The sequence below is a fragment of the Fundulus heteroclitus genome, chromosome 18, assembly GCF_011125445.2.
Source record: "Fundulus heteroclitus isolate FHET01 chromosome 18, MU-UCD_Fhet_4.1, whole genome shotgun sequence".
Taxonomy (NCBI): domain Eukaryota; kingdom Metazoa; phylum Chordata; class Actinopteri; order Cyprinodontiformes; family Fundulidae; genus Fundulus; species Fundulus heteroclitus.
Genome location: NC_046378.1, coordinates 34797698 through 34817799, shown reverse-complemented (window position 1 = coordinate 34817799; position 20102 = coordinate 34797698). Strand labels below are relative to the sequence as shown.

Below are 20102 nucleotides of genomic sequence, written 5' to 3'. Positions count from 1 at the left end.
ACAGCAGCAACACACCCTTTAAAAAAGGCGTATTAGATTGTTGTAATTGGGTAGCTGTTGTACTGATTTGAGCCACAAGGTGTCAGTATTTCTTATAGCTCCTTTAATGTTAAATAACAAGTTCTTTAGCAAGAGGTAATATTGGCAAATATAGTTAAAACCGTAAAAATAGGATGGCCACATCTGTTTCCAAGAATCAAATCAGGGTCTTTAACAAGTCACTGCCTAAACTTAACTGCTGATATTTGCTTATAGTACTTTTTTCAGTTGCACCACAAGCAAATGTTGTTTGTGGTAAATACTTGAGCAGATCAATCTCAAATATTCATAGTCAAGTTTGTATGTGCACAGTTTGCAACTTTGCAATACATAATATACAGATTACTTTGCTAATCTAACTAATCCTGGTGTATTTTATCTTTTGCAATTACCTTAACTGTGGAAGAGAGATTGTAGTAGCTGCTACGCTCTCTTTCTGTCAGTATCGTTTAATTTGCTCTGCACTTTGCACTCTTCAGACAGATTTGCAGGGAAAGCTGTGTAGAGGGCAACTAAAACACCACTCAGTAAATGTTATGATGTTCAGACATTCTGAAGCAGATGAACAACCAGTTCTGTAAATTTTGTAAAAAAAAAAAAAAAAAAAAAAAGATTATTTGGGACCGGTTTGAAACATGCTAGAATCGAATTATGAACGAGTCCTATCAAAACATGGAGTAGACATGCTATCATTATTTAAGCAGTGAAGCAAACTGTTTTGCAAGAAAACATCGTCAGACTGTAGCTGAATATGTTGAGTCTGAGGAGGATCTGTGGAAGCAAATAATAAAGCTATGCATAAATATGGTGATGTCAGAACAGCATAGCTTTTTTCATATAGTTAAATCGTGTTGGAGCAGCATATTGGGTCTGTCTTGCAGAAATTCCAGTTGGTGGAACTGCAAAAAGGAGTGAAGACAGCATTTCCCTGAATGTCACTAGTGAGTAAACAAGAGTAGTTCTGATTAAATCTAATGTGTGTGTGTGTTTTTTTTTACTTGTATTGTAGTAAAGCTGCCAGCGTTGCCCCAGCACTTCATCAAACTGAAAGAGACTTCATTTTATGAGAGCCAGTAGCTGTATGTGTGGTCCAAAATCACCGTTGAGATAAATGGATACTGCAGTGCTCAAAACATCTTTGCTGGCATACACAGATGGAACACAGTCGCAAAATTAAGACAAACCATGTTATCTTTATGAAACAAAGTTTAGTTGCTGTAGTTCATATACATCAAACTTATTTTTGTATTGGACTCAGACGCAATATCTGCTGTTTGTGAATAACTCCAACTGCTATTGGTGACAAAAGATAATGACTGGCACATCCGTCACACAAACTCTTAATATACTGTGAAACCAAATTTCACAGAACACCAAAAAGCTGCACGTGTTCTCCTTAGGTTTTAGCACACTTTTTAAATTCACTGCTCAAATTTAGCATGTAGCAGAAGATTTTAACTCAATCTACTGTATATGCAAATAGATAATCATCTGAGAAACTATGCATATGTGGACACAGTGAACTTATTACAACATGCCCTAAATGTACACATTTTTTATACATCTGTTTCTTGTTTAAAAAGGGGGAAAAGGGTTACAGAGTGTATTCATTAAGTCATTTATACAATACCTGCTTCACAGGCAGCCCCTCATAAAATCTTTAATAGGTACAGTGGTAGATGCAGCATGATGGTTGAAAGAAGACAAATTTCTCAGAGGAAATAGGTTAATCTTAAATTTAAGTAACCTGGTCTCACATATCCACATAATGTTTTCTCTCACCATTAGAAATACCTGGTCCAAGCTTATCTAAAACCAGATATTATCTATTTTTGTTATTTTTCTTCCCCTACAACAAACCCAGGATCACCAGTGACCTGAAGGAACTGCTGAATGCAAAAAAAAAAAGGGGCCTTCAGGAAGGGAGACAGGGAATTAATGAGGAGTATACAAAAGCAAATTAAAGTCAAGATAAAAGAAAGCAAGGAGGTGTACAGGAAGAAGCTGGAGAGCAAGCTCCTGCAGAACAATACAAGAAATTTGTGGTCAGGTATGAAGAAGATCACAGGCTTCAAGCAAAAGGAGGATGGGACAGATGTAAGTCTAGACTGAGCCTATGAGCGGAACACATTCTTCAACAGGTTCAGTTCACACCGCAAAAACAGACCTAAAAAGAACTAACATTTCTTGAAATGAGTGCATTTAACATTGATTTGCCCAGGTAAATAAGATGATTTGCCAATGGATTAAGATTATTTTAGCACTTAAAATAGGAACAACTCATCTCCATCATCTTATTTCAAGTGCAGTAAATCTAATTATCTTATTTTAGGGGTCAAAAGGGAGAAGAAGTGGAGTTGGTGGAAGAGTATAAATACTTCAGTGTTCATCTAGACAACAGACTGGACTGGATACACCACTGTGAGGCTGTCTACAAGAAGGGACAGAGCAGACTGTACTTCCCTGAAGAAGCTTAGGTCCTTCAGGGTTTGCAGCAAGATGCTGCAGATCTATAAGTCTGTTGTGGAGAGCGTGATTTCCTCTGCCATGACCTGTTGGAGCAGCAGTATAAGAGCAACTGACTTAAAGAAGCTCAGCAAGCTGATAAAGAAGGCTAGCTCTGTTCTGGGGACCCTTCTAAAGCCTCTGGAGATGACTTAGTAAAAAAGGATTCTTCATAAACAAATAAAAAGCGTTACGGACAACCCTGAGTGTCCTCTTCATCAGACTGTCGTACAACAAGAGAATGGCTTCAGTCTCCAGACCCGCTGTAAGACAGACCAGTACAGGAGATCCTTCCTTTCTGCAGCCATTAGTATCTACAACAACTCAGTGAACAAACCCAATAATATGAGTTACAACAGCATTAAATTTCCCTTTGGGATTAATAAAGTTTTTTTTTTCAACTGAATTTAATATAATCTTGGCCTCTGGTGATCTTCTATGGAGTTTGAAAGGTCTCCCCTGCATATGTTTTCTTTGGTTATCTGGCTTCCTCCCAGAATCCAAAACAGATGACTGGTCTCTAAAAATGTACTTAGGTGTGATTTTTGTGTGGTTTGTCTTGTGTCTCTCTGTGTAATGTTTTATGAAAGACTGCCGATTTGCACATTTTGCACCCTGACCGTCAGTAGAAGATAGACCTCCCTCCATTGGACAATGGATTGAAGGGTTGTTTCATACCCAGCTATTTTTGAAGTGCAACAGATGTAAAAGACCTGCTCAATCTAGTTTTAATTACAACTTCATTCATAGGAAAAAAAAACAAAAAAACAATGCAACACATCAACTGCCAAACCACAGGATGCATGATGCCAAAAGCACTCAAATGGATTTCTGAAAAAGTCAATCAACAACTTTAAAAAAAGGATCTAAAATTGAAAAATGTAGAAACAAAACAGTTTCAATACATAATGAAGGCAGGCTCTTTTTTTAATACAAGGTGTAATGTTTGTACTAAAATGTATCAATTATCACAAAGCAAACATTAAAATTGATTGACAACTTCAGTTAATAGGAATATACAATGCAGCATGATAGTGATTTGTCAATAATGCGTCATACATCCAAAATAAGTAAATACATAGATTGGATCTTGTACCTTGAAGTCCATGCCCATAATTAAGTCCATTAGTGATGTCCCACTGGTTGGTATTTAGTACCTGATTAATAAAATCTGATGTTGGGGGACCAAGCCTTCATGGAGATAAGTAGGCTTCTCACCAAACAGACCTCCTCATATGTTAGTGACCACTTTTCAGGTACGGGTTCTTCACAGTCCTGGGCACCCGAGGACTCTACAAATTATCTTAGCTTGACTTGGAAAGCACCTTGTACTTTGGGGAAAGAAAGGTTCTGATGGTATTTCTTAAAGTGCTTGAGCCACTCTCCCCTTTTGGAGATCACAATTCAATTTACTGCATTTACCAAGGGTACAACTGTCACCATCACTTTTCACATTTTGGCTACTTCTTCCTTTGGTATTAGGTATATTTGAAATGGTCTGTGTTTCTTTTTCTTCATATTGCTGTTTTTTTTTTTTTTTTTTACCGTCACCACCTCTTCTGCAGTTTATTTACCACAATACCTGATTAATTGGCCATCACAAACTTCACCCAGTTTTACAGTCTGTGTCCCACAGGACATCTGTTTAAATAATGTTTCTTGGGAAAAGTATACATTTTTACAGCTGAAACAAGGAATGAAGAATAAATCTCACATGTCAATGCTTTCCACTACAGTTTAACTTATTGATGGTTTGGCTGTAGATGGTTAATTACATTCTACTCTGTAATAGCTGCAATTCAGGGTTTCCTCCAATGTCAATAAAATTGATTATAAAACCGGATTTCTTAAGTTTATTTATTTATTTATTTATTTATTTATTTATTCCCCTTAACCTTAGGTTTAAGAAACTTAAGGATTTCTTAAGTTTAACTGCAGAATTCCCCTTTTGGCATTGCAAATATTTTATTTGGCTATATTTGAGGGCAATTGCTGATTACTGCTGTTCATATTTAGCAAATATAGTTGAATTTTTATTTAATAATCTATGAAATATACCCATAACACCCAAGATCACTATTAAGAAACTACTATTATATGCTTTAATGATCTTTCTCAAAGTATTCATTTGGATAATTTATAGAAAAAAAAAAAAAAACATCTCACAAATGAGATTTGTAGTCCAAAACTCTGCTCCTAGCATTTCTGTCTCCACCATTTTAACTACACCAATCATGTTTAAACTCGTTTTTCTGTTTGTTCACGAGGTTAGCTCTGTCCGTCATTAGTCTGAAACAATGATGCCCTCCTTGGCTTGATCACCTCATGTGCATCTCAGCTGTGTGATCACGCAGGCTCCTTCAGAGCCAAACGCAATTCTGGGAGCATGGGGGCGTCGTCTGTGCGAAACACAGACACAAACGTGAGCTGACAGGCGCTGCAAGCCTAAGGGTAGCAGAAAGCAGTGGGCATGGAACCATAAGCTACTCTCTGGCTTTGCACTTTGTTTCCTAGTCAGACATCCACCTTGAAGACCTCGCTCCTCCTCGCTCGGTTGGCTACAAAAGGCTCAAGGCAGCTTAAGGGGAGATTTGAGGGGGATAGCGATGAGAAAACATAACTAATCCTTAAACTGAGAAGAGTAATCTGGGAGGGAAGATTTACTGCAAAGGAAATAACTTTTTACAATGCAATCAGAAAAAAAGTGACCTTCCCATTAGAAGCTGTAGTACCGGTGAGGCTCATTTTTTTGTGTTCAATCAGAGTTAAGATGTCCCTCAACATGACAGTAAGAAAACACTCTTCCTCTCTCCAGCGTGGTGGGAGATTGTAAAGTGTTGCATCCCCAGAAGCATTTGGATTAAAAAAGCCACCTTATAACTGCAGCCCAGCCAGTAGAAAACAACCTGAAGTACTGCAGCTGATCCTTGGCGCTCCCATTGATTTCTGTTGATCACAATCTTATTTGGCAATTTAAATGCTAATGATACTTTTAATTGCAAGACGGGATAAATGTAATTTGATCTTTAGGAGGCAATTACTTTCATGCTTTGTCTGGCTCCAATCTTTTTCAAAAGGTGGACAACAATTACTCTGCAGAACTCAGTTTCTTTCTTTGCTTGCAAAAAAAAAAAAAGGAAAAAAAATGAAAGAAGCAAAGTGATTTCTTTTTTTGTTCTTTGACAAGTTTATCAAAAAAAAAAATAATTCCTTTGCCGAGGGGAAATAGCTAAGCTTCCAAAAACACTTACTTTACAATCATACACATCCACTCGGTTTCAATATGTTTTCATTATAAGATATTGTACACATACATACTCTGCTATACAAAGAAGTCATGGGGATTACGGTGGTTTCCCTAGACAGTTGTACTGCATGTGTCACATTCTATACAAAAAACAAAGCACCATTTGTATTTACTGACATTTAAAAAACATGAAAGATTTCAACTGACACCCAGTACATTAACAGTCCATGTTCAAAGACTCACATGAGAGACAATCCTACTTTGGTTACAGCTTAAAGCAAGAGGGTGTGCAACAATAATTGACCATTTAACACATTTAAAAAGGTCTCCACATAGCAATGATGACCATCTTACAAATCAAAGGGTACACAAGAATAAATTATTTCTCTAGGATTTACTTCTTTCAGAATTCCTTTTTAAAATGTGCTGCCAAAGCAGACAACTACTGTCCAGTAGTGATTTCAAAGGCCTTCCAAAATAATCTTAATGTTCATATTTAGTTATTTAAATCTAGTTTGATGTTGTTAATACCCCTGTCACACTATTGCATATCTGCCTTGTATTTCAAATGCAAACACATGTATGCTGCTTTCAACAAATAACACTCAAGCATCTGATATTAAGGAGAATGTAATTTGATCTCAGATTGTTTGGGGGAGATCAAAACAACATAAAAAATTGGAGGCTTTGAACATTATAGATGCTTATACAGCACACAGGTGCCACCAGAATTAAAAGTATGTAGATACTATGCAAATGTCACAGCAGTGATCTGATAACTTTAACTAATCTCATGAAAAGCCATGCAAACGCTCTGTCTGCACTGGTGAACTGCAGTGCTAACTTGGCCCTGTCTTCTGAGTTACTCAGCTAATACTTGTTTGAATAACTGCCGATTAGGGTTGTGCAATATCACACCATCATGCGATGGCACTATTATTAATAAATGGGATAATTCTAGTAGTTGCATGGGTGGTATGGAGGCAAAGTAGTTAGCACTGTTGTCTTACAGCAAGAAGGGACTTTTTCCTATGTCGTTTACATGTTCTTCCCATGAATGCATGGGTTTTCTCCTGGTTCTTCCCACAATCCAAAAACATGAACGCTTGCTTGATTAGTCTGTCTAATTTGTCCTTAAGTTAAAGTGAGTTCATGCAAAGGACTTTGTTTGTCACTTTAGTTTCTTTTCAAACGACTCGGTTTGGCTGGGCTCTACTTGGCCCCGCCCACTTGTGAGCATTTTAGCAACAGTTTTTTTCAGGGCCAGCCCAGGTTTTTCCAGCCCTGCTCAGGAGAACGGTCAAACTGATTGGACTTAAGCAGAGTTGTGATATGAACTCACGGGAAGGAGGGCGAGGAGAAACAAGGTTTTCTCAGAGGAAATCCAAGAAAACCTGAAGAGCAACAGCATTAATATTAAGGGCCAATATGATAGAAGTGTGTCAAACCAAAATATAATTTTACTATTTAAAAACCATGAACCAACCCTGAAGGAAAAAAAGAAGAGAAAAATGGCACTTCAGCTTTCTAAACACAGATGTGTTGTATCAGATCTCTCATTTTACACACTAAAAGATGGTAAGTTTCGTTTCCAAATTTTATTTGCAGCCACTGATCAAACCAACATGTGCAGGAGATCTCTTTCTTAATGCTCTTTGCCTTCTTCAGGGAGAAAAAGCAGAGCAGCGGAGAGAGGGCTGCCCATCCTCTGATCAAAGGTCACTCAGTGCAAATATCCAATATACAACTTATAAAAATAAATTAAAAAATTAATAAAAAAAATTTGCAGTTCTGCGGTTTAAAGTCCTTCTTGTAGCTGCCACCATGGCTGAGGCAAAACGCCTCCTCAGATATGCATTATTTATATGTCTTATATGTTTTTATTCCTGATGATTTATCAAATTTTTTGATTCTTTACAGTTTCTCGCAGATTTCTTAAGTGTTAATGTCGCAAAAAAAACACACAGAACGGGGGTTAAAGGCCACACGTCCAGGAAGTGCTCTCCTCTTCCAGGTATTTCTAGGTTGGTTGAAAAACAACCCGATTAAAGTCGAGTGTGACAGGGCAGAGTAGGGTGGGCGAAATTAAATAGAGCTGGTGGAAAAGGGGCTTATGCTGCCTTGAGATGGTCTGGTGGCCTATCCAGGAAGTACCTACCTCTTGCTACTGACGGCTGGAGATAGTGACCCTGTAAGAATTAGGCAGGTCCAGAAAATGGATAGATACGGGTCGGGATAAATCCCCATTTTCCTCATCTACTCTTTGTCAGCTATCAATACAATTATGATGCTTCTAACACTCTGTTATCTTTAGCTTCTTTGGAATCCTGTGTCAGGCGCAGGCATCTATTAAAGTTAAAAACTATCGAACAGCCTGAATATAGTATCGGCAGATAGAATGAGAAATCATAATCCTGGGAATATAATAGCTCATGACACTGCATTTCAAATAGTCTTTAGCTATATTAATATTGCACAAATTGATATACTGTGCAGCCCTGGTGTGGGCAGAGCATTCAACTTTCATCTGTAGATGGTCTGGTGATTCTTAAGAAAGGAAAAAAAAAGGAGACAGTGACATCATGGCATAAAGTAACGTACTCTGTCCTCATGCAGCAGCACGCTGTAAGCTCTATGCCCTTCATCTGTATGCCAAAATACGAGGCAAGATAAGAAACAGTGTGACAGCAGCTTCATGGTTATACGCTTATGCAGTTGACAGTATGTTGGAAGTTGACATCAAAGTACCAGCAAGTATTTACAACAATGAGAGCCCAAGTTGTACATGATTTTTTTTTTCCCACATTGGTATAATTGGCTGTGCTTTTTGGCATTTTGGAGGTCATACATCAAGCTCTGGCAAAACACAGAGCGATGAACACATTATTGGGGAGAACATCGCCTTTGACAGTGCCCATCTATTTTGATAATCAGTTGACTATTGTGCCAGTGTAGCCTCTAAAAAGAGCCCGGTGATTTATTAGGATTGACCAATTTTGAGTCACAACATGTGCTGCTTTGTGAGGGCAAACAGAGGCGTGACTGGCGGTGCAGTCAGGCATGTTATCAAATGCCCAAGCTTGATTAACAGCTCATCAACATGCAGAATTAAACAGTCTGGCTAAACGTTTCCCTTTTACCCTGACATTACGCACTCACATAAAACTATGAATCTCTTTACGATGATCCCTCGCAGTAGAACAAAAGCTGCACATTCTCTTCCTGCACCTTATCAGCATTTCTCTCATTTAGATATTTCAATTAAAAGAAGTGAATAGCTTTCTAATAAGACACAGAACACGACTGACAACAAGTGACGCACATATAGCTTTTAACCACATTTCACTACAAGAAGCATCCCATGCCGAACAAGTGAGACACAACAGCAACGGTCACAGTTCCGGCAGAACAACAAATCTTGTCATGCATGTTTGATGGGAACCATGCACACAAAAAAGGAATAAGACGAGCAAGAGGCATAGGAGAAAGGTGGGACAAGGTGGACAGTTAAAGATAATATCTGTGTTTTAGCTTATGTGACACAGAGCCTCTAATTCCTTAAAGAGACCTTTTTTTTTTTCTGTTTGCTTGTTTTTTTGCAATTAGTTTGAATCGGGTTAATATCAACAATTCCCAAACCAACATTGGAAAGGTTTCATATCGCAAGGAGTTTGTAGAAATGTAGGCGTCTTTGCTATGTAACCTATACCTTATCAGCCCCTTAATTAAATTAAATTAAATTAATCTATGCGTTTATTTTTAGTCAAATTGATTACTGCAACAGTGTTTTCACAGGCCTGCCTAAAAAGTGGATCAGCTGATCCATAACGCTGCTGCCCGCGTCCTCACTAAGACTAAGAATGTAGAGAACATCACCCCAGTTCTAAAGTCCTTCCACTGGCTCCCTGTATCTCAGAGGATAGACTTTAAAATCCTTCTGTTAGTCTATAATCCCTGAATGGCTTAGCACCTAAATACATCACAGACTTGTTATCAGTGTATCAACCCTCCAGACCACTAAGGTCTTCTGGCTCCAGCCTGCTCTGCAGAACCAGAACCAGAACCAGACATGGAGAAGCAGCATTTAGTTCCTACGCTCCACTTATCTGGAACAAACTTCAAGAAAACTGTAAAGGTGCGGAAAGCCTGAGTTCCTTTAAATCAAGATTAAAAACACATTTGTTTAGGATTGCCTTCAACTGTTCTAGTTAACTGAATCACCACTTTTTTGTTCTATTTTCTATCTACATTTTATTCCTACTTGCTCTTATTCTGTTTTATTTTTGCTATATTTTAATCATGTAAAGCACTTTGCATTGTCTCTGTACTGAAATGTGCTATATAAATAAATTTGCCTTGCCTTGCCTTGCATTACACTGATACCAATTAAATATATAATGCAAATTAAGACTAATTTAGTCTAAATTAGCGACATTATCTGTAGAAACTAAACAGATTTCCTAAACTACATTGATTATTCTACTGATGCATTTATATTTCAAATACAGCTTAATGCTCTAAGGTCACATCCTGATGTAGGATCCATTCTGAATTCTAGCAAAATTCTTCCAGTGCAATCCTCAGTATGTGACAAAGATCCATCACCCGGCACCACACTGGGAAATTTGTTTAAGGGGTCAAAATCAGGTAATCTTATTACATCGTCAAGTTTTTGTGAAAGAGTGAACCCTTGAACAGTTTATGTGCATTGTATATATATATATATATATATATATATATATATATATATATATATATATATATATATATATATATATAATCCGTTTTAGTTATTTTAACATGTAATAATCAACTATAATGTGGACTGTAAACTGTGTTTCCCCACTCTGAGCATGTCTTTACATTTCTACAAAGTTACTGCGATATGTCCAATGTACAATACAGGTAAGGGAACTGTTACTGATAGTGACGTCACAGAACCTAATTAAAACCAAACACAAACTATCCCTTTAAGGGTTCAACTTTGATTAAGAATTTTTACATTTACTTTAAAATCTCCACTCATCTTGTTTGTTCCTTTTCAGCTCCCTGAATCTGATTAAGTGGAGCTGGACGTTTCATCTTAGTAATTTTGATGAGGTTTAATTAATCTTGGAGCCGTTTTTCATCAAGCCTAATTTTCTTGCACAATTGTTTATCAAAAAAGAATTGCCGTTATTTCACGGGGCACCGCTCTTCCCTGCATCAAGACGTAGATGCGTGAGTTGAGAAGTCTTTTTTTTTAGTGGCATCAAAGCAAATCTCTTTTCAACATATCAAGTCCAGTGTTTCTGAATCGTGATCGATGAAAGTGTGCGGCTTTCAGCGGTCACAATGGCGTGCTCAAATATGTCACTTGCAGGCCGCCGTTACATGCAGGCAACAGAATAGAGGATCCAGGAGGGCAGGGGTCGGCAGGGGACAGACTGGGGTCAGGTGCCTCTACTTTCCTGGTGGGGGACTCTGGCTTCTCTGGAGCCTGTGTCACACAACTATCAGCAACAGCAGCAACAGCAATGCTGAGGGAGTGGAGTGGGAAACAAAGAGCAGTTACTTCAGCATCAGAGCGAGAAAGAAAGATAGATTAGCAAGGAGGGAGAAAGAGACAGAAAGCAATGGGGGCGGTAAGAGTCTGTGTGATTCATCTCTCTTGAAAAAAAAAAAAAAAGAGCTGCTGAGAGGCAGAGAAGTGGGGTTTCTGGGTCATTGTGGGTTCAGAGTTGGACATGCAGCTTTTTTGGTCTCCAAGTTGCAGGTGGAAACGAAAAAGCTGCCTGAGTGGCTCGTGACTGTTAGAACGGCTTCTAATACTCTCCACAATCTCGTCTTCCGGGCTCATAAAGGCCTTTTCTGTATCTTTAGCTCGATTCTGCACCACCCTGATTGTGAAGCTTAGGCAATTTTCACAGTCTGTTCCCACATCACAGTAATTTCCAAAGGAATTGGGTTTGCATCTTCAAAATGCACTTTATGCTCCAGCACATCATGTAAGACCTGGAAGCCTCTAACCTATCAGTTGTGGCTATTTTTTTTTTTTTTTCCTTTTTTAGCTAGCTGTTCTCAGGGTTTACAAACTTAGAGCCAACAGAAAAAAAGTTAATTTGGATTTTTGCAGCTCTGTCGCTCGTTGTTCTCTCTGCTGCACCCAGTGGTCTGTTTTCCTCCCCCCTGTGGACGGGCAGCAGCTGGCAATGTTCAAAACTGTCATGGCCCCTTGGTCTGCAGGCACAACAAAATTACCTAGCTGGCTGGAGGTGGAGTTGCAGAAGTAAACAAAAGTGGTCCCTCAATCTGTCTTCAGCAGCAATTTCATGAGAGTAATTGATGCTACAGAAGAAATCTGTTATTTTTTTTTTTACCTTTCCCCTAGAAAATGTAGAGTTTTACGACACTGCATTTATAGGATTGAGACAAATCAATATTTGAATCGGTATGCACTGCATCACTGGTAATGCTAACAGCATGGATTTTATCCATGCCTGTTTTCAGAGCCCTCATTTGCTTGAATGGATTTCAAATGAGATTTATTAGCAAAACGTGACAATGCGTATGCAGATACAATGTACTCCCTGACCAGCAATAATCTTAAAAAGTTCTGAAAAGTCATCGTCTTGTGTGATGATTCAACAAACATTCAGTGAAAGCTAATCTCTCTTGAGGAGAGACTGCAGAGCATGTTCCTGCAATCAGTCCTGATTAAAACAACTGTGTTTTGGGCCCCATGTTATAATCAGGAAGCTTCTAAGTAGATATGATCATCGATTCTATCTGCTCTTGAAAATGAAGCTGATGTTTTTTTTCTTGGTTTTTGAGCATTAGTGTAATTACATTATGTGTCACCCTGAGATGTAAGGGAAATGAGATTATTGACTCCTAGAAGAAATGAGAAAGAGGTGGAGAAACATATTTGAAGCGTGTTCTTCAGTCTACAAACGGTTCCGCTGAAAAACTGTTTTTCCCCTCGTCAATCGACAAGAGTGCCCACCTAATCTTGCAACCTGTCCAGCCCCCCAGCCCCCTGCAATATTCTGCGGCGCTGGCTTTGGTACTCACAGGTCATTATCTGTCTCAGTGCGAGTCTTCTGCTGCCGCCGATGGACCATGAAAACAGTAACAGCCACCCCAATGATGAGTCCAATGGCAACAACACCTCCAAGGATCCCGATAACACCACCTGGGGGACCCTGAGGCATTGGCTTCTCTGCAGACAAGAAAAGAAATGACAGTGTCAGCCCGGGTGTTCTTTGAGTAATTGATGGTGCTAGGTTGTACTTGGCGGTGAAGCAGTGGAAAAAGGAGCTGGCAGTCAGGAGACAGAAATGCGCTTAATTTCACAAACTGTGCCTTGCAAACGTAGTCGCATTCTTTTTAGATGTTTGAAACTTTGTCACGTTACAATAAAAACTTTAGCGTGTTCAGCTAAATGTTATCTGATCAACCGACACAAAGTGGTGCATCATGAAGCGAAAGAAACATAAGACACGATACTGAATTTCTTCACAAATGCAAATCAGAAAGGTGTGACGTTTTAATTCAGACTCTGCTTAATAAATTGCAGTGCATTAAGTTAGCTTCAGATGTTGGCCAGTAAATTGTCACTGACTGGTTTTTAGTATGAATACAGAGATTTAATAATCATTTCCAAGACAGTGTTGTATTTCCACATGTGGGTCGAGGACATTATTAGTTAGACAAACAGACAGGAAACCCGTGATGACTTTGGAGGAGCTACAGATGTCCAATAACCTTGCTGCAAGCTGAATTCCTGTGGGGTTCACAAACCCAGCAACAGTCGGCCAATCACGTTGTAGTATTACAGTTTTAGGGGAGACACACAGCTGCGATGAAAGCAAGAGGTGGCGAGCCCACGGACGAGTCAACATAAACATGACAGTGCAGGAGGATGCATGTGTAGCTGCTGCTGTCACATCTGTTAGTCAGAATCCACAATTTCATGTTTGTGCCTGCTTACGACATTTTCGTTTGATACCGTGATTGGCTAAAACCAAACTTTGGTACCCACGCACTAGGTTTCGCGTCACCAAATCATCTTGAAAGTTCTCCTGAAGGTCCCTCCTATCCCAGAACAGATTCGATGGGAGCAGTCCCACATCGATACACGTTATCAATCAGGCTTGCCAGGGTCCAAAATTCAGATGAGAGTCTTTTTAAAGAGGAAAAAAGCATGAGATATGTGTGCACTCCACACATCTGGCCCATATGAAAGAGTGGTAGAAATAAAAGCCATTGCTGAAAGACAGCCGTGAGTTGCAGTGTTCCACATTTAATGTGGGAAACAGTTAACATACAAGGTGCTCTGGTAAACCAAAGCTGAAAATAAACCTTTTGGTCAACATGTGCAACATTTGAGGAGCAAAACTAACACTACACAGTACCATGTGCCATGGTGACACCTGATGGTGGGAGCATCACGCTGTGGGAACGCTTCCTTTTACAAGATGCTGATCAGACTTGATGGATGGATTAAAATACAGGAAAGGAAACAGAAGCTACAAAACACTTCAGACTGAAGCAGAGGTTCAGCTACTGGCTGAACAGTGTACTAAACATACAAAGACAGGCTACTATGAACCTGCTTGGATCAATATTCAGACTGCGCCACCTGTGAATCTGTGGCAAGTCTTGAAAATCAGTGTTCACAGATACTTTAAGCTATATTGCACAGGAAACTGCAAAACATCTATTCTCTAGACATGCAGCTATGCATGTCTAAAGACAATAAGACATATCCAAAGAGACTGGTAGGTGTAAAATATTGACTCAGGGCAGCATCATACAAAGGTATTCCACACTTGTCAGGATTTTATCCAAAAAAGATTCTGGAAAGCTATTGAAATCGTTTTCCTTTAACTTCCTGATTTTTGCTCTACTTTGTGTTGGTCTATTACATAAAAGCAGGTAGGATTTGTTGTTGTAACTTGACAAAATGTCAAACACATTAAAATGTGCAGTATAGATACTCTTACAAGGCCCTATAATGATCTTGATAGATTTTATTTTTAATCCACAACAAAAAAAAAACTATTCTTATATCATTTCATCCCTGTAAACTGGGTGAAACTGTTTCAGTGTGAAAGCAGAAACGTAATGAAAGAGATCAACAAAACAATGGCGTGTTTTGAAAGGAAAATCTCTGCAAACCATTTGACACAGCTTTTTCCTGGCTTCAGTCTTTGTGTCATCAGAACACATCCAAATACTATTTTCAGAAACTTATTTCAGTGTGAACACCATTGTGCTGCCTCTCCCTGGCACTGCATGAATACCACACTGTTGTGGTCATTCAGCAGCTGCCGTCGCTGCTGCATTTTTAATGTGCGCTCCATCATCTGTTCCAAAGAAGCCTGAATTGGCTCAGACTTGACAGTGAACCCAAAATGCACTCTTAAGTGCATCACAAAGCTATTATATTTTGAACTTTCTGCCATCGTTGAGTAACAAAACGCAACATGCATTTCCAATATTACGCTGGAACAATGGACTTCATTCTACCGAATGGGAACCCTGTAAACATTGGACGACAGATGTCACTTTAGCTGATTAAAGAGGGGAACGGAGGGGTCCAAACCAAAGTGGCCAACATTGCTGATTGGCGATGCTGCTCCGTCCACCATGTTCCCTGTGCTTGAACTGTGGATGAAGTAGAACGTTTTTCATTTTAGCACATGAATTGCAATTAAACTCAAAAGATTGATGCAGTCAGTATTGAAGAAGCTTAGCTGGCCAAACACCTTTTTTTTAAATAGTCTATCAAATTTCATGACCAACACTAGGGTTGTAACATGGCAAGCCAGATTGATAATGTGTAACACAGCTTCCATCCAATCCATTTGGGGAAAGGACGGAGATTCAGCAGAACATTGAAAGCTGATTGGACAAAGCATCATCTAGTGCCCATCTACCAAAGGTTACTTTTAGCCAATCACGGTATCAAATGAAAATGTAAGCAGCAGGCCTCATGAAAAACCACATGAAAGTTTATTTTGGTGCAGCTGTGGGCTCGGCAGCTCTTTCTTTAGTCACAGCTGTATATCCCGCCTTAAACCAGAATACTGCAACGTGATTGGCCCGAGCCGTTTTTGTTTCGGTCACAAACGGTGGAAGCCGCAGTGGTACAAGATGAATTCTTGTGTGTTTGTGAATCAAGAATCAAGAATATTTTATTTGTCACCGCATGGTACCACGGTGACATTTCTCTCTGGATACTCCGGTTCACATTACACATAATGAAGGCAAAAACGGACAAACAAACAGGCAATGAAATGGGATTAAAACATTTTTTGGCGTTCAGGAAAGTCACAGATAACAGATAATGAGGTAGTAGGGTGCTTATTGGACAATGATGATTTGAGACTTGATGATTGATGAACGCACAAATACTGCGAGAATTCATCTTGCAGGCAAGGTTACAAAGGTTGGACAATATGACAATATCAGAATGTGTTGATGTTCTAATTTTGTGCAGTATAAAACTGAATTCACTGCAGTCTAAAGGCCACGATAGTCACCAGATCTGAATCGTTAAGACCAACGTTGGGAGGTGGCGGAATGGGAAATCCAAATCCCAACCGTGCAGCAGATGAATCTAGAGGAACTGTGTGACATTCACAACAGTTTGTGGCCATTTAGCACGATTCTGCCAAGCTGTGTCCAAACATGTTTGGCAGTGAATAAATGCCTCCATATTCTTGGAGAACAATTACTAGAATTTGGTTGACAAAGTATGTTATTAGAAGCCCAGAGCATTGTATACACCCAGCTCTCCTTTAAAAGCCGCACGTTGTCAGAATCTAACTAGTACTCAGTTGGAACCGCTTTTTGTCTTCACGACTTTCTTAATTGTGGCATACATTTAAGAAGGTTTCAGAAAACTTTTCTTAGAGATTTTATCCTGTGGATACGTAACAATTCAGTCGTGATTTTATACAAGTTACTGGAAAATGAATTTTTGTTAGTTGCTGTTTTGGCCAAATTTGCAGGAAGAAACTGGAATGATTTGGCATTTCTTCGGACAAACCCCTGTTGATTATACAGTTTCACGTGCCATTAACTGCGAATCATCATGTTTGTGATCAGCACAAATAAAAGAATTCTCTGTTGTCACTTAGATGAAAGGCTAAATTACTGCAGGGCCCAGGGGAATGACTGTTGTTTTTCAGCTGATGGCAGGTGGGACAAAAATAGAACAGTCATTTCTTTTTAGAGGCATAATTAATTTCTTTTTTTATTTCCCCTTCCCTTCAGGAAAACATCTTTGGTTTCTGCTTTCTTTGACAAGAGCGGTTGAAGCTGTCCTTTTTAAGACGTGCCAGGGACCAATCTTCGGACCGGAGAGAATGCTCACTATCTTCCAATTTGAAGAGGAAAGCCTATCTGCTGCCCTCATGATGTCTCCATTATTATCTGCACACCCCTCCCCATAGTGACAGGACAAGGCCTCGCTCCCAGGGGGCCTCTTCGCGACGGCCCCCGCTCGGTTGATTCACCACTCATAATGATGGATACACAGAGGACTACTTCACACACAGCCACACAATAGCAGGCACGTTAGCCCACCTTGTACCCAGCACTCACAGCCACAGTCAGCGACTATATATCATGTCTATCAGATTGTCATGCCACAGCCGCCTTGGCTGCTCTAATTTTCCATTGTCTTCTTCCCAAAAGCAACATCCTGTCAAGACCTCGCACTGAAAGGAATTAAATAGTTAGTCTTTTTTTTTTTTTGCCACACAGAACTTATTTTTCATCTGTTTCAACGAAGAAGGCCGAGGACTCGTTTGAAAGACCAAGTGAGAATGTGATGCTGTTGTGGCGAGGGAACCAATAAGCCAGAACTCCTACTGTTGTCACATCGTGCTACATCGTGAAAGCCAGTGGGCTGAATTTCATGCCACTAATGCAAATGCCAGACACAATAGTGTGTTGTATAACACTAATACACAGTGGAGAGGACTGGATCAGAATGCAATTTCCCCGTCGTGGAGCCGTAGGCACGGGATTTACACTGTCACCTCCTTACACACGAAGTTGGGCGAGCCATCTGCTGCACAGTCTGAGCGCTTTGGCTGCTTCTTATGGAGCTGGATAAACATCAAAAATGCAAGCCTTAATTTCTGTACAAGAGTTCCTCATTAAAGCATCCCACTCACCAGGTTTCCTCCCATATTTTGCACTTTATTGTTTTTTTGGCTCCATTCTCGAAATGTTACAGTGGCAGGTGTGGATAGTGGAAGATTTGTATCGAGTAAAAAACATTCAAGAGCATGCACCGTTACTCCTACAGCGGCCACAATTTTACAGAGCTGGAGTGGGATTTTTTTTTTTTTTTTTAAATAGGGCTTCTGTCTAAAATGTCAGCCAAAAGTTTACATACACAAGTAACTTTTAAGTGAACGCCCCATTATATTTAGGCTTCCCATGTTAAATTTGAACTAAAACGTCTTATACTTCTTCAAAGTACTTTAAAAACAAATTCTTTGGTGCACAGATATTTTCTTGGGATTTTAGCTACAATCCGTGATGTTAGTTTCCTGCCACACAGTTCAATCTGGATCTCATCTGACCAGGGGTACCTTCTTCCATATATCTCCTGTGTCCTCAGCGTTGCTTCAGGCAAGCCACAAACACTACTGTCAATCCACAATGACGTTCCTCTTGTGTTTTTTTTCCCATAACTATTTCATTTGTAGAGTGAATGATTGTTCTGTGGGCAAAATCTCACACCTGAGCTGAAGGTCCGTTGAGCTTCTCCATGGGCCTTTTGGCTGCTTCTCTGATTATTGCTCTTCTTGCCCATTGAGTTTATGTGGACTGTCGTTTCTTAGTAAGTTTGCATTTGTGTCTTACTCGTTCCACGGATTGAACTGTACTGTGTGAGATTCCCAAAGATCAGGCTATATTTATAGAACCTAACCATGCTTAGGTTCCATAAACATATTCATGACCGGACTGCCTGGTTTGTCCCTTGGTCACTGTGATGTTGTTTGTTCTCTCATGTTCTCAAACAAACGTCTGAGGCCTTCACAGGACAGCTGTATTTATATAAGATCAAAGTACACCCAGACTGACACTATTTTCTACCAAGGTGACTAATGGGGGTGTCAGACCACAGCGGGCTGAATACAATGGCACACCACACCTTTCAGACATTTATTTTGTCCATCCCATAAAATCTTTAAAAAAAATATATACTAAGTTCTGTTTTCGTAACATGACGTATAGGTAAAACATTAATGGGTACAAATACGTATCCAAAGCACTGTATATATTTCTTAATAAAAGCCTTCCTTGTCTTTTTCCCTACTGACAAGAAAAATAAATTAGGAGAAAATGCTAACAACGGCTACAGTATGTCTAACGTCAAGCAGAATGTGAACCCTTTTTTTTTTTTTATAACAAATCAAAGTTGTAAAATCAAACACACCTTTGGCATTCTTGAATTTGGAAAGTTGACAACCCACATAAAAGCTGACCCAAACATTGCTTAAAGACAGTTCTTGAAACGCTGTATGTCCCGTGGCTGCCACTGAAAGGCTGCTATTGATTTACAATAAGTGTAACGCAACCGTCCATGCAGCTCTCTCTCTCTCTCTCTCTCTCTCTCTCTCTCTCTCTCACTCTCTCTCTCTATGTAAGTGTGTGTGCTGCCTGTCCAGCACTGTGTCAAATTTAGGATGACAAACCCGACCTTGGGTTTTTGTAGCTCCAGCTCCCTCTGATGTGGTGGCAGCCTTCATTGTCACATCTACTCCCCAGTGTTCATTCAGCTGCACCAGATGTATGTGCTTTTGTTGTTTTTTTCCCCCGCTGCACAGGTTTCAGACACAGAGTAACGCCACCGGCCTTCATGCAGTCCTTTGTCAGCTCCTATAAGCTTTGCAGTGTCCGGTTCACATCAGCTGGTGGCTAACGAGGAATCAAATTTCCCTGACTATTCATCAAGGAGGCGTCACTGGCTGAATATAGTTTCTTTTTTTTTTTTTAGTTTTTAGTCAGTGGTTTCTTAACATCATTATTTTTTATTTGGCCAGTAAATACATTGACTTGCTAAACCTGTTTATGTCCATTGAATTTGTTTCACATTTTAACACATCATAATTACAGACAAATGCATTGTTTTTTTATTAATAGACCCACAGAAAGAAGTGAATTATTGTGAAATAACAAACATGACATACGGTTTTCAAAACTGCTTACAAGTGGATATCTTAAGAGTGTGCATTCATATTCGGCCCCATATGTCAACATTTTTGCAGAAGCATGCGTTGCTACAATTACAGCTACAGTT

The 20102-nt window shown here is 39.5% G+C and overlaps 1 protein-coding gene across 5 annotated transcripts in view; it reads right to left on the bottom strand.

The window, feature by feature from the left end:
• nectin1b (nectin cell adhesion molecule 1b) overlaps positions 1-20102 on the bottom strand; it is a 263771-nt gene that overhangs the window by 61674 nt on the left and 181995 nt on the right. For 4 of the 5 annotated variants that reach the window (XM_021319369.2, XM_036149602.1, XM_021319368.2 and 1 more), the window contains exons 6-7: positions 12845-12992; positions 11242-11310 (exon numbers count right to left, since the gene is read on the bottom strand). In XM_021319369.2, coding sequence (XP_021175044.2) covers positions 11242-11310; positions 12845-12992 — 217 coding nt within the window. The remainder of the gene's footprint in view (positions 1-11241; positions 11311-12844; positions 12993-20102) is intronic. The other variant, XM_012868272.3, reaches the window with a different exon arrangement.